This window comes from Myotis davidii, unplaced genomic scaffold, assembly GCF_000327345.1.
Source record: "Myotis davidii unplaced genomic scaffold, ASM32734v1 scaffold608, whole genome shotgun sequence".
Taxonomy (NCBI): domain Eukaryota; kingdom Metazoa; phylum Chordata; class Mammalia; order Chiroptera; family Vespertilionidae; genus Myotis; species Myotis davidii.
The window spans coordinates 3,176,815-3,191,690 of NW_006300025.1; the positions used below are offsets into that span (position 1 = coordinate 3,176,815).

Here is a 14,876-nt window from a genome sequence, read left to right on the forward strand (position 1 = left end):
AATAACCAAAAAAGTTTCAGTATTCAGGCTATATAAAAAATTAGGACAAACTAAAGAGAAAAAGACAAGTCAATAGGAACATGGTAAGGATATCACAGATGACACACACATGATCAATGAACATATGAAAAGATTTCAAATTTATTAGTAATCTGAAAAATTCAAAAGTAAGATCCCATTTTCACACTTGAGTCAAAAATTTTAAATCTGACAAAGCAAGAGTTGACAAGAATGTGGATGAATGGCAACTCTTTACACAGTGCTGGCAGAAATATATGTGGTGCAACCACTTTGGAAAACACATTATCTTGTAAAAAAAGAACATTATTCTACTCTATGACCCATGAAGTCTACTCCTAGAAAGCCACCATAGAGAAAAACTTAAACATGTGATCTTAAAACACATATAAGAATATGTATAACTGCATCCTTCATTTAAAAAAATTGAAATAATCTAAATGTCCACCAACAAGAGAATAGAAATAAATTGTGGTTTATTCACAGTAAAATATCATACAGCAGAGAAAACTTAATAAACTACAGCTACATGTCACAATGTGGATGAATCTTAGAAATACGTAACTGAGCCCGGCTGTCATGGCTCAGTGGTGGAGTGTCGACCTATGAACAAGGAGGTCACATTGGATTCCTGGTCAGGGCACATGCCAGGGTTGCAGGCTCGATTCCCAGTATAGGGTGTGCCGGAGGCAGCCAATCAATGATTCTCTCTCATCATTGATGTTTCTACCTCTCTCCTTCTCACTCTCTGAAATCAATAAAAATGTATTTAAATAAAGAAATACATAATTGAGTAAATAAAGCAATAATATCAGTTTTATAATGTTTAAAAATAAGAAAAACTAAAGTGTGTGTGTGCGCGCGCAAATATATATGTACTAGAGGCCTGGTGCACGAAATTCATGCACTGGGGGTGGGGGAGGGTATGTCCCTCAGCCCAGCCTGCACCCTCTCCAATCTGGGACCCCTCGGGGGATGTCTGACTGATGGTGGGATCGGGCCTAAAATGGCAGTTGGACGTCCCTCTCACAATCTGGGACTTCTGGCTCCTAACCACTTGCCTGCCTGACTGCCTGCCTGCCTGACTGCCCCTAACTGCTTCTGCCTGCCAGCCTGATCACCCCCTAACGACTCCCCTGCAAGCCTGATTAACACGTAACTGCTTCCCTGCTGGCCTGATCTCTCCCAAGTGCCCTCTCCTGCCAGCCTGATCTCACCCCCAATTGCCCTCTGCTGCCAGCCTGATCTCGCCCCCAACTGCCCTCCCCTGCTGGCATGGTCACCCCCAACTGCCCTCCCCTGCCAGCCCAATCGCCTTCAACTGCTGTCTCTTGCAAGCCTGGTCCCTCCCAACTGCCCTCTCCTGCTGGCCTGATATCACCCTCAACTGCCCTCCCCTGCTGGCCTGATCTTGCCCCAAACTGCCCTCCCCTGCAGGTCTGGTTGCCCCCAACTGCCCTCCCCTGCCAGCCTGATCACCTCTAACTGCCCTCCTCTGCTGGCTAATTTGTTTCTGATTGGTTGGTTTCTATGCCAGTCAGGGTCAAAAGCTCTGCCTCTTAGGCAGCCATTGGCTCCTCACAGTTCCCCCAGATTTGGTTCTGATTGGGCAGTTTCTGGTGGAGGCCTGGAGAGAAATGGAGGTGTGGCTGCTGACCAGGCCTGGAGCTAAAGAAAGAGGCTACTGCTGATCAACAGCTGCCACAGAGGCTACAGGCCCTGCTTCTCTCTTTATGCCTCTCTCTGGGCCTGATTCGCACCCCCCTCAGCAGTCAGTGTTGGGTCACTGTGCCTGCAGCCATAGCAGCAAGGACTGACTGCAGGACTGACTTCCGGTTGACAGAACCTCCTGGTCGGTGCAGATGTGATGGACCCAGGGTTTTTATATATTAGGACTAGAGACCCAGTGCATGGATTTGTGCACCACTGGGGTCCCTTGGCCTGGCCTGCAGGGATCGGGCCAAAACCAGCAGCCCAACATCCCCCGAGGGGTCCCAGAGTGTGAGAGGGCACTCTGCAAAATTGCTGTCACTCGGCAGGTCCTGCATTGAGCATCTGCCCCCTGGTGGTCAGTGTGAGTCATAGCTACTGGCCAGTTGGCCGGTTGCTTAGGCTTTCATATATATAGATAGTGGGGAGAGGGAGAGGGGCAGAGAGAGAGAGAGAGAGAGAGCGCGCGTGCACAAAGAAGGGTATGATAAACACAAAGCTAAGAAAATGCTGCTCTCTGAGGGGACAAGGAAGGAATTTACATGCCAAAGCAGTGCCACTGGAAATGTTCTAGACTTGTGGTCGGCAAACCACGGCTCGCGAGCCACATGCGGCTCTTTGGCCCCTTGAGTGTGGCTGTTCCACAAAATACCACGTGGGGGCGTGAACGTATAGTGCGATTGAAACTTCATGGCCCATGCACAGAAGTCCGTATTTTGTGGAAGAGCCAGTGTTTTGTGGAAGAGCCACAGTCAAGGGGCCAAAGAGCAGCATGTGGCTTGCGAGCCGCGGTTTGCTGAGTCACAGTTTGCCAACCACTGTTCTAGACTTTAAGCTGAGTGGTTGTTTTGTAGGTGTTTATGTGATTATTGAAATATACACATATACATACAGAATACAGATATGCAAGCTTATATATAAAGACAAAAGACACTTTACACTGGTTATCTTCTAAGCAAGAGGTTTTCTGTTTTTATTTTGTACCCTTCTCTGATGTGTGAGTTTCCTATGAATATACCACATTTTTTTTAAATGAATAAACAGGAGTTATCTGCATAAATGAGTAATAGGCTACTTTTCAATTTTTTTCTTTATACTTTATATTTGTTTTTTAAAAATGCTTTTACATATTCTTAAGAAACCATATCAGCTCTTTGCAAAAAATTACTTATCTAGCAACTCATGCCAGGTGGAGGCTACTACCTAAAATGATGTCAAGAACCATGAATCTGAATGTATGTCTGAAAGCAAGGATATCTGATTAAAAATACAGAGTGCCAGATAAACACCAGCTGGTGAATTCCACTTCATGTTAAGTTTTCTATTTTTGTGATGTGACTATAATTTTATACAGAAAGTAAGACTTTAAAAGAATTTGAAGTTGTATGGGCTTATGACTTGTTTAAACGGAAAACTTTAAAAAAAAAGAAAACTATCACTGCCATTAATAAATTAATTTATTGTTCCAATAATTTGCATGTTTATCTCTAATGACAAATTTGGTTGAAAAATATCTTACTGTTATTCCTTCATATTCTTTCTTCACATGTCCTTTACTCTCTTGAATAGGCTTCGGCTCAGAAGGACTCAAATTCTGTACATTTTCTATCCTTTGACCTAGAGATTTGGTGAAAAAAAAAATCAAGAGAAGGAATATTTCAGACAGTAAAACCAGTAACATATTTTTATATCTAAGCAATTATTAAGTTTAGATATTCTAAAATACATAAAAAGGAGGCATAGGTATGGCAAACTGGTAGCCTATGGGTCAAGTCCTCATAGAACTTTTAAAAGAAAGGGCTGAATGCCACTCACTGTGGCCCATTAGGATAGCACAGGCAAGGGCGAGGAGACCCGTTCTGGCTTTGGGGAGGAGATCTCAGAGAAAAACTGTCTGAGTTAGCTAGGTGAGCTGACAGGAGGAAGAAACCAAGAAGATGGCTGGTACTTCTCGAGAATAAAGACTGGTGAGAGAGAACAAATACCCAGAATCAGTCACTAAAAAAAGACTATCACCACAATACCTGCAAACATTACAAAGATCAGAAGAGGATTTTATTTGTAATCTGGGACCAATAAATTCAAAGAAAAAAAAAATGCATGAGTTGATCAAATTCCTAGAAAAAAAAACTTATCAAAATCAAAAAAGGAAAGGGAAATCTGAATAGTCTTAAAATGATTTTAAAATGTGAATGGTATTGCCGTAGACAGTTTGGCTCAGTGGGTAGAGCGTTGGCCTGCGGACTGAAAGGTCCCAGGTTCGATTCCGGTCAAGGGCATGTACCTTGGTTGCAGGCACACCTCCTGTAGGAGGTGTGCAGGAGGCAGCCGATCGATGTTTCTCTCTCATCGATATTTCTAACTCTCTCTCTCCCTTCCTCTCTGTAAAAAATCAATAAAATATATTTTTTAAAATGTGAGTGGTATTTTAAAACCTTCCTACAGAAAACTCCAGGCAATGGTAGGTTCTACCAAAATATATAAGTGGGGGGTTGCGGGTGGGGGGGATCACAACAATCTTACACAAACCTTTCAAAGAATAGAAAATTTTCAGATAATATATTTTTCAAATTATTTTCTGTGTGTTTTATTTCAAGAGGTTTTAACCATTTGTATACCATGATGCAAGCAGTGGACCTTTTATCATTAAATTCAAAATATCGTGGCAGTTAACTGGTTAAGAGGCAATACTTCCCTACTATCTGATGAGGTTAGCATGACCCTGACATTAAGAACTGTGAGATAACTTGTAGACAAATAAGTTGGTTTATTTCTTAATATAACTCATGAAATTAATGATAAATGATAAATAAGTTCACTGATACCAGATACAATCTACACATGTTCTTTCACTGTAAACTCCATACATTATTTATTGTTTACAGGTCTAACCATCTGCCTCCTTGCTTTCCACACTCTGTTGTTGCTGAAAGTTGTTGGAGAAACTGTGTAAATTAATGCTATTACGAGTTATTTTCAACATCAGTAAAGTTTATAAGCTGATAATAAAATTTTTCACAGGTCTGGGCAGCTTTCCATTCTGTCAACTTCTATGGCCTCCTCATGGCCTTTTCCACATCTGCCCAATCCTGTCCTGCCTTCTACCTAACTTGCTGCTCTCCCTGACCTTGGAGGGTAACCTTCTTGGCTTCATGCCTACTCAAGCCACTCTGGACATCTTTCTAGTTCTCAAACGTGCCACACTGGGAAAACACTGGACATATATAAATATAACTTAGATAAATATATTAAAATAGATAGTTAAGTTTTACTGGTGTAGCTCACTGGTTGAACACTGACCTCTGAACCAGGAGGCCAACGTTCAATTCCCGGTCAGGGCATATGCCCGAGTTGCGGGCTTGATGCCCAGTATGGAGTGTGCAAGAGGCAGCAGATCGTTGCTGTTTCTATCTTTCTCTCCCTCTTCCTAACTCTCTGAAATCAATAAAAATATATTTTAGAAATAAATAGTGAACATATTTTAATGCCAGAAATCACTGCCTTACAATTAAACTTAAAAAGTAAATTCCTTTGAAATAAAGTTAGAATAAATGTGGAAAGCACTGCGCCATGCAGTTCCTGCCCAGCCAGACTACAGTTCTGTGTCAGTGACTGAAGCCCATACCCTGGGCGGACTCGGAGCACAGCGGCTCGGTGACATCAGGGGTGCTGCTGCTCCGCAGGAACCGCGGCTGCTGCTCCGCCACCAGAAGGCCAGACTCGACGGCAGGTGCGTTTTCTGACTGCTGGCATTCTTCCATTTCTGTGGGCATTAAAACAAAACACAGAGAGATGTATTTAAAAAATTTTTTAAGTAAGTTCACCACTTAAAACAACTGATTCTAAAAACATAGGTTTAGATACGCTTTTTTCCCCACAAAAATTGTGCAGTAAGGTAATGTGCATTTGCATCATAAAGTTTCCTATACTTGCTAACACTAATATTCTACTCTAAGAATAGATTTTTCTTTTAAGTTCTACATAGCATTTTATTTTTAATCTAAATGAAGGGGAGGGGGGGAGGAAGAGTCACAGAAATGGTTGAGAACTGCAAAAGTTATTTGGAATTAAGGGATGGGCATGCTGAGGAGAGATCCAGGAGGTACATGGAATGGGTTTACTTTTGAGGGGTGTAGAAATCAGTGTGCATGCACGCACACACACTCTAGAGGAAGATAAAAGGAAACATGGGGATTCCAACTCTATTATTTTTTAATGGATAAATACACAACTGTCCAAAATAAAATGATAATTATTTAATGGCTTATATCACCACATGTAAAGTTGAATTAATCAATAAAGTACAAAAATGATCCACTGGTCTTTTTAGAGACTCAATACATATATGATATAAAGTAGAAAACCACAGATGACTACTGACCGCCTGATAATCTCATCTAGCATTAGTACAAACGACATTGCTGTAGAGAATGAGTGCCCTCCTAGCTTATTCTAAACTGTTACAGTTCACTTTAATCTCCAGAGACAACCCAAGGCCCTGGAAGATCACACTGCCTTCTCTCTCTAGAACTACAGCTTTGGTGTAGCAACATCTTTTGCCTTGGTTGTTATAATAATCTCCTAACTCAGTGATGGCCAACCTATGACACGCATGTCAGAGGTGACACGCGAACTCACTTTTTTGGTTGATTTTTCTTTGGTAAATGGCATTTAAATATATAAAATAAATATCAAAAATATAAGTCTTTGTTTTACTATGGTTGCAAATATTAAAAAATTTCTATATGTGACAACGGCACCAGAGTTAAGTTAGGGTTTTTCAAAATGCTGACACGCTGAGCTCAAAAGGTTCGCCATCACTGTCCTAACTGGTCATTGTCCCCCTTTTCTTACCACCCCCATATCTATCCTCTATGTGGCCCCAAAGAGGCCCCTTTAAAACAAAGATCTGAAGTCCTCCAACATTGTGCAGTCAAGCCCTGCTCCTCACAGTGAATACAGGGCTCTCCTTAATCGCACCCCACAGACTGACCCCGCACAAGGGGCTCTTACGCTCCCGTTAGTCTCCAGCAACCCTAGCCCACTTGGCACCTGCTGTCTGCCTCCCGCTGCTTACTCCTCCATGTTAATTTCACACCTGTTCCCTCCTCCCCCTCCCATACTGCCTGGGCACCCCCACTACAGGACTTCACCATGTGGTTCTGCGTGTAAACCTCACCATAACATCCCTCACCAGACTGCACGCTTACTCACATACTAGTAGTCATGAAGCTTTCCATCCACATAACTATAACAGCATCTTTTCCAAAAATTTAATTAGCTAAAGTTTCACTCCTTCTAAGAAGCAACTGATCAAAACTCAGCCTGTGTCATGTTACCTGGCAGTGTCACCCAAGTCCTTACCCGAAACAAGACTCACTGTCAATGTGCCAGCGTCTGTATAACCCTTTAATCTGAGCCATGAACCAAAGTTCGGGTTCACCCCAACCAAGGAGTTGTATGTATGAAGATTCTACATGTGAGACAGGATTTCAGCAAAAGAGTGCTACTTTACCTATGCTATCCAAATAAAAATTCCACTTAAGGTACACTGATACAAGTTACCAGACCTCACACCTATGAAATTTGTGTGATCCTTTACTTATAATTCAGGGTACTGGGCCACAGTCTAAGTTCACTGAAAGGAAGCTAAACTGAGGGTAAAAACAAAGAAAAGTATAGGAGCAGACAAACCCATTAAAGCTTTGTCTTTCCAGGATGTCTCTGCTTTTCTCTGGAACAACCAAGAACTGTTCACTGCCCTCAGAAAAACACAAGACCAATGTACCTATCTGTGATCTACCCACACCCCCTCAAGCATGGACTAGTCCTTTTCACAGGTCTATTTCCAGCCTCTGCAGCATCAGGCAACAGACGCCAGATAGCCCCATGCAACCAGCCCCTTCTGGCTCTCTTCTTGCACTGTTCATTCTGATTATGCAAGACTCTGAAACCTTCTGGGAAGAGTTTATATTTGTTAATGAATCTACTTGTTAATCCAATATCAGTAGAGGGAGCCCAAGAGCTGTGTAATGCTCTAAAAAACAAGTGGATAATTCTTGTTTTTATGGGTAGTAGGAATAGTGGGTTTTATTCACTTAAATTTGATGCCAAAAACTAGTAGATGTTGGTTTCTGGACAATGAGCAGACAAGTAAGAGCTGGGCCAAAACTGGCAGCTTCTTTTTAAAGATAAAGAACATTGCCATCTGGTGGGATGTAACACAACCACAGCACCGTGGCTTCCAAATTCAAGTGTCCCCACTGGTCCACAACACAACAGACGGATGAAGAGCTTGCCATTACCAGCTGGTCTGCCTTCCCAACAGTCAGGCCTGATGCAACCTTAAGACTTTATTTTTATAAAACTGTTGGTAGGGGCTTCTCAGATGGAGAAAGTCCAAGCCTGTAGAAATCACCAGAAGTGGTTAGTGTGGGAGCATCCAGGATGCGGATGGGGAGGAAGGGGAGAATAACTATGACAAACATGCTGTTGTGCTATTGTTACCCTAAGCTATTCCTGCAGCTGACTGTTAAGGGATACATTGTGAAAAAAAAAATTGAAATTCTACCTACCCAATTTGTAAGCATACATTTTTTGGCTTTTCTCACAGTTTGTACTAAGTATATACTCAATATATGTTTTGTATAAATGAATAAATCAACACCAAAAACACTTTCTTGATGCATTTCTTAAAAAACAAAACAACAAAAAACTAAATAGGTCTTGAGCTCCCTCTACTGGCCTTTTATTTTTAAAAAAGAGCAACTCCCATCAGTATCAGTTGTAGCAATTACTCTTTCATAATATATTTAAAACCATTTTAATGCTGATATGAAAATATCAAGATGAATTATCCTTGCCTGGCCAGCATGGCTCAGTGGCTGAGCATCGACTCATGAACCAGGAGGTCAAGGTTCGATTACCGGTCAGAGTATATACCCAGGTTGTGGGCTCAATCCCCGTAGGGGTGTGTAGGGGGCAGCCAACTGATGATTCTCTCTTATAATTGATGCTTCTATCTCTCTCTCTACCTCTCCCTCGTGTAGGGGGCAGCCAATTGATGATTCTCTCTTATAATTGATGTTTCTATCTCTCTCTCTACCTCTCCCTTCCTCTCTGAAATCAATAAAAAATCTTTAAAAAAAAGAATTATCCTATATTCAAAATAGAAAAAAAATCTATAATTATATTATAAATTCTGGGAATTCTAATGCATTCTGTTTTGAATATAACACAATTACTGTTTGAATCAGTTCTAAGAACTAAATTCTACCTCACATTCTCCATATTATTCATTTCCCCTCAAGCATAACTAATCCAATAGCCCTAATTTTAAACGCACTTTCTAGCTTCTTGAGAGTATGTTACACCATACCATTGCTTTCTAAAGTTCCACTCAAAACACCAGAAAACTGATCAAATAAGGATTACTTAATTTCATTTTTCCCACTGAGAAAAGAATCAGCATGATTAAATTAAATTAAGTGTGTAAGCTCTTCAGAAACTTCTATTTATTCCAGACATCTGACCACTTTTCAAAGAATGAGTGAGACTTATTCTCCAATAACCAAAATTCTGGATTTCATAAGCAAAATTTATATTAATTTCCTATCTTTTAAAGCACTGCGCACAATACCAGATGCCAACCTGCCCCTGTAAAACCACAAGAGATATAAACCAACTCAGCACTTTGATGTTTCCCCAAAGCCCAAAGGTGAGTCAGCCCACCCCTGACATAGCACTTCCTGACCATCGAAGAGGTGCTACCTGGGAGCCTGAGAACCAGTCGCAGAAGCAGCTAAGTGAGGCCTTCGATTAGGTCCCATTGAGCCTCTTTTTAGATGAGGGAAGATCACAGGTTCTCTAATTACTGCTATTACAATGTTCCTAAAAGAAAATTGACCATGTGCATGACCTGTAAGCACTATAGACCAGTGGTTTAAACTGTGTACCCCAAGAATTTTTAAAACGTGCAATTACCTTTGTAGCCAGGGGCACTGACCTCTTTTCCCTTAGAGTGTCAAATTAAAATATGACAGCTGCCAACACAACAAAAATTGTCTAGTATGAATGAATCAAAACTATATCTATCTTTCTGTCAGATTGGCAAAAAATCCATTTTTTGGTGTGCCACATAATTTTAGTAATTTTAGTTTATGTGTGCCATGAGATGAAAAAGGTTGAAAATCACTGCTATAGACTAATAAATATCCCAATATAAAAGCAGTAAGATTGCAAAACAACTGCAAAGAATTGTTCCCACAAAAGAGAAAAAGGGCAATCACAGAAACTGTCAATGCTACCTCCCACATGTTTGCTACTATAGCTATTCACATTTATGGCCTACAGGTGGTTTCGACTTTCCCAAAATTCTGCTTCAGCCAAATAGAGTCACAAAGGGAACAGAATAAGAAATCATAGTGGCTGAAGGCAAGGAATTTTTTTTTTTAATACTTTTAGTATAAATATTAACACAATTTGGTGGGTTGAATAGTTATATAGATTAGAAACAAAACCAAGCAATGTTGCTTTAACCCGTTTGGCTCAGTGGATAGAGCGTTGGCCTGTGGGCTGAAGGGTCCCAGGTTTGATTCCGGTCAAGGGCATGTACCTCGGTTTCGGGCACATCCCCAGTAGGAGGTGTGCAGGAGACAGTTGATTGATGCTTCTCTCTCTTAGGTGTTTCTAACTTTCTATCCCTCTCCCTTCCTCTCTGTAAAAGAAGCAATGTTGATTTAAACAAAAAAAAATATTAGCAATCATTTTTGTAGTAAAAAACTTGTGGCCAGAAAGTTAACATTTAGATGGGTCTGCATATTATGTATAGGTAAATATACCTTTCTCTAGATATTTAGGAACAGGTTAGCAAGATGTGCTGACACACTAGGATTTAAATTGGAGCACAAATTTAAGACTCTAGTGTGCTGACCAGTGGAGAAAGTACACTCTAAGACTGAGGACTGATATGCAATGCTCTCCACTCAGCCTCTCGACAGAACAGCCACAAGATAATGGTATGGGCTCTGTAATTACTACAGAGCTGAGGCAGTTTGATGTCCTAAAATGCCAATTACCTCAGCACGAATCAGTGGGAAAACGGAGAGGATGAGGATGACAAGCCCACCCAAGCTCTGGATGAGGGTGAGAATGCTTGCTGAAACTTATGGTCAGAGCTCTTACCTATCTATTTGTCAGATTGGCAAAAGTGCTGTGAGGGCTGTTGTGCTATTGGTATCCTAAGCTATTCCTGCAGTTGACTGTTAATTGATACAGTGGGGGGAAAAAAAATTGAAATTCTACCTATCCCAATTTCCTGCTTTTTAAGTATACATACAATTCTTGGCCTTTTCTCACACTTTGTACTATGTACTCAATATATTTTATATAATGAATCTAGGAAGATCAAGCAGGTTGAAGATGACATTCAACAACCTCTCAATAAAATTAATAAGCCCACTCATATTAAAGAGCCTGACACTAGCCCTGGCAAGTGTTTCTCAGTGGTTAGAGCATCGGCCCACACACCAAAGGATCAAGGGTTTGATTTCTAGTCAAGGGCACATACCTGAGTTGCAGGTGCCATCCCTGGGCCCAGTAAGAGTGCATGTGGGAGACAACCAATTGATGTGTCTCTCACATCAATGTTTCTGCCACTCTACCCCTTCCCCGCTCTCTCTAAAAATTAATGGAAAACATATCCTTAGGTGAGGATTTAAAACAAAAAACAAAACAAACAAACAAAAACCTACCCTAGCCCTTTTTTTGTCTGTGAAGCTCCCGATTTTATCGTCAATTATGAATGATAGCCTTGCTGGGTAAAGTATTCTTGGATTCAGTCCCTTGCTTTGCATGACTTTGTATATTTCATTCTATTCTGGCCTGATGTGTTTCTGTTGAGAAATTAGTTGATAGTCTAATGGGAGATCCCTTATAGGTAACTTTCTGTCTCTCTCTGGCAACTTTTAAGATTCTTACTTTGTCGTGGTATTTGCCAATTTAATTATGATGTATCTTGGTGTTGGTCTTTTTGGGTTGATCTTATTTAGGACTCTGTGTGCTTCTTGGACTTATGTGAGTCTTTTCTTCCCAAGAGCAGGGAAGTTTTCTGTCATTATTTCTTCAAATAAGTTTTCTATTCCTCGCTCAGTTTCCTCTCCTTCTGGCACCCCTATTATGCAGATGTTGTTTTGTTTTCTGTTGTTCCAAAGCACCCGTAGGCTCTCCTCCTTTTTAAGTTTTTTTTTTTCCAGTTGCTGCTCTGTTTGGGTGTTTTTTTCTACCTTGTCTTCTAGCTTGTTGAGGCGGACCTCAGCTTCTTTTAGTCTACTGTTGATACTTTCCATTGTGTTTTTTAATGCAGCCATGTCCTTCTCTATTTCCTCCTTATTCTTCTTCATTCCCTCTTGATTCTTACACAAGGCTTACACATGTTGAATTTGTCTTCCATCCTTTTCAGTGTCCTTACGACTATTGCTCTGAATTCTTTCTCTGACAAATTGCTTGCCTCCATTTCATTTACTTCCTTTTCCGGTGATTCCTCCTTTTCTTTTGTATGTGGGCTGTTTCCTTGTCTCCCCATTTTTCTGTTCCTTTGTATTTGTTTCTAGATATTAGATCACACTATGTCACCCATATTTTTTTGAGTTTGTCTTAAATAGTAGACTAGAGGCCTGGTGTACGGGCATCCCCCAAGTGGTCCTTAGTGTTGCCACAGAGGCAGGAGAGGTTCCCACCACCGCCTGCACTTGCCAGCCATGAGCCCGTCTTCTGGCTGAGCAGCACTCCCCCTGTGGGAGCGCACTGACTACCAGGGGGTAGCTCCTGCGTTGAGCATCTGCCCTTTGGTGGTCAGTGCACATCAGAGCGACTAGTCATTCAGCCATTTGATCAATTTGCATAGTATGGTTTTATTATCTAGGACAGTGGTTGGCAAACTCATTAGTCGTACAGTGCGATTGAAACTTCGTGGCCCATGCGCAGAAGTTGGTATTTTGTGGAAAAGCCACACTCAAGGGGCCAAAGAGCCACATGTGGCTTGTGAGCTGCAGTTTGCTGACCACTGATCTAGGATGTTTTGTGGGACCCAGTGGTGCAATCTCTCAAGTCTTCTGGGCTGGCTATTCTAGAGATGCCCCTTACTTGGGGTATTGGGGTTCTGTTGGTGCAATTTGGTCTTGAGTGTTATTGTCCCATTCGTGGATGGAGTATCCTCTCAGGGTGTCTGCTTATGTGGCTCACTCTCTAACACATTGACTGAAAAGCACAAAATACAACTCCACAAGACATGACACAGAGGGAACAAAACACAAATGTATTCAAAACAGTGATAACCCCAATAAAAGTGACCACCAGAGAAAAGAGAGCACAAATGATATTGAAAAAAGAAAAAAAGGTAAGAGAAAAGAAAAGGAAAAAAGAAGGGGGAAAATACCTTATATAATAAAAGGCTCATATACAAATTGTCCCCTCAACCGGGAGTTCGACCGAGAGTTCAACTGAGAGTTTGACCGGGGGGTGGGGCCAACCCCAATCACCACCCCCACCCCAATCGGAGGCAGGACGGGCCTGCCAACTGCCCGCAGCCCCTCCCCCTGGTTGCCCCTCTCCCAATTGCCCCCTGACCCGATCAGGGATAGGACCGGCCAGCCAACAGCCCAGGCCCAATCAGCCCCAATTAGGGCTAGCCGGCCAGACCCCACCCGGGCACGAATTTGTGCACCGGGCCTTTAGTATACATATATGGGAAGACAACTCCACAAAACAAACAAATAAACCAAAAAATGCAAACAACAAATACCTAGAAAAAAGGAGGGGATAAAATCTGTATGGGCAGAGCTTATTTCCAGAAAGTAAGGTAAAGGAATTGAATGAGTAGGGGAATGGCCGCGATTCAGTATAGAGGAGGTAGAAACAGAATGAGTGGATAAGAAGAAAAGTGAAAAACCAAGTACTCAATAAATTAAAAAATAAAAAGACAAAAAAAATGTTTTTCTTTAATCTATTTATCTATAACTCATCTGTTTTTGGAAAAGGAGAATAGAGGAGAGACCAGATAGGCTTGAGTTTAGTGAATGAAAATAATTAAGCAATTAGGAGAAGAAGAGAACAAGAGATTAGAGGAAAAACAAAAGCATAAAAAAATGACTAGTGAACAAAGAGAATGGTGCATGGACTTGGAGCAGAGGAGAGGAAATTAGATATCTAAGTAAGCCAACATAGACTACAATAATAATAACGTGGCAATCAAGCAGATAAAGGAGATCAATTTTTAACAAGGGGAAAAAAGAAAGGAGAAAAACTAAAGCAGGAACAGAAGAGTAACAGGATGAAAAAGGGATAAGTGAGGAAGTAAAGGGTGGCAAAAAGAAAAAATAAGATAAAGTAAAATAATGGTAAGAAATCAACAAATGTGATACATCACATAAACAAACTGAGAGACAAAAATCACAATCATATCAATTGATGCAGAAAAAGCATTTGACAAAAATCCAACACCATTTCTTGATTTAAAAAAACACACAAAACTCTCAGCAATGTAATAATTACAATGGCAAATGTTAACGACAAAGAGAGAATCTTAAAGGCTGCAAGAGAGAGACAGAGAGTTACCTATACAGGATCCCCATCAGATTATCAAATGATTTCTCAACAGAAACACACCAAGATAGCAGGGAAAGAAATGAAGTATACAAAGTGATGCAAAGCAAAGGACTGAATCCAAGAATACTCTATCCAGCAAGACTATCAATCAAAACTGAAAGAGAAATCAAGAGCTTCACAGACAAAAAAAAGTGCTAAGGGAGTCTATTACTACAAAGCCAGCAATGCAAGAAATGCTAAAGGGAATGCTGTAAAGAGAAGAAATAGAAAGGGAGGAAGGAACACAAGCATAAAGCACAGAAATGGCTACAACCAAGTACCTATTGTTAATAACATTAAGCGTAAATGGATTAAATACTCCAATCAAAAGATATCGAGTGACTGACTGGATAAGAAAACATGACCCGTATATATGCTGTCTACAGGAGACACACCTCAGAACAAGGGACTCACACAGACTGAAAGTGAAGGGATGGAAAAATATCTATCAGGCAAATGGAAATGAAAAAAAGCTGGATAGCAATACTTATATCTGACAGAATAGA

General features: G+C 41.0%; 1 protein-coding gene and 1 pseudogene across 1 annotated transcript in view; one reads left to right on the forward strand and one right to left on the reverse strand.

The window, feature by feature from the left end:
- The window catches only part of RALGAPA2 (Ral GTPase activating protein catalytic alpha subunit 2), a 270,837-nt gene that overhangs the window by 178,599 nt on the left and 77,362 nt on the right, over positions 1–14,876 (reverse strand). The window contains exons 16-17 of the mRNA XM_006776151.2: positions 5,354–5,491; positions 3,248–3,345 (exon numbers count right to left, since the gene is read on the reverse strand). Coding sequence (XP_006776214.1) covers positions 3,248–3,345; positions 5,354–5,491 — 236 coding nt within the window. The remainder of the gene's footprint in view (positions 1–3,247; positions 3,346–5,353; positions 5,492–14,876) is intronic.
- LOC102768981 overlaps positions 10,759–14,876 on the forward strand; it is a 9,395-nt pseudogene continuing 5,277 nt past the window's right edge.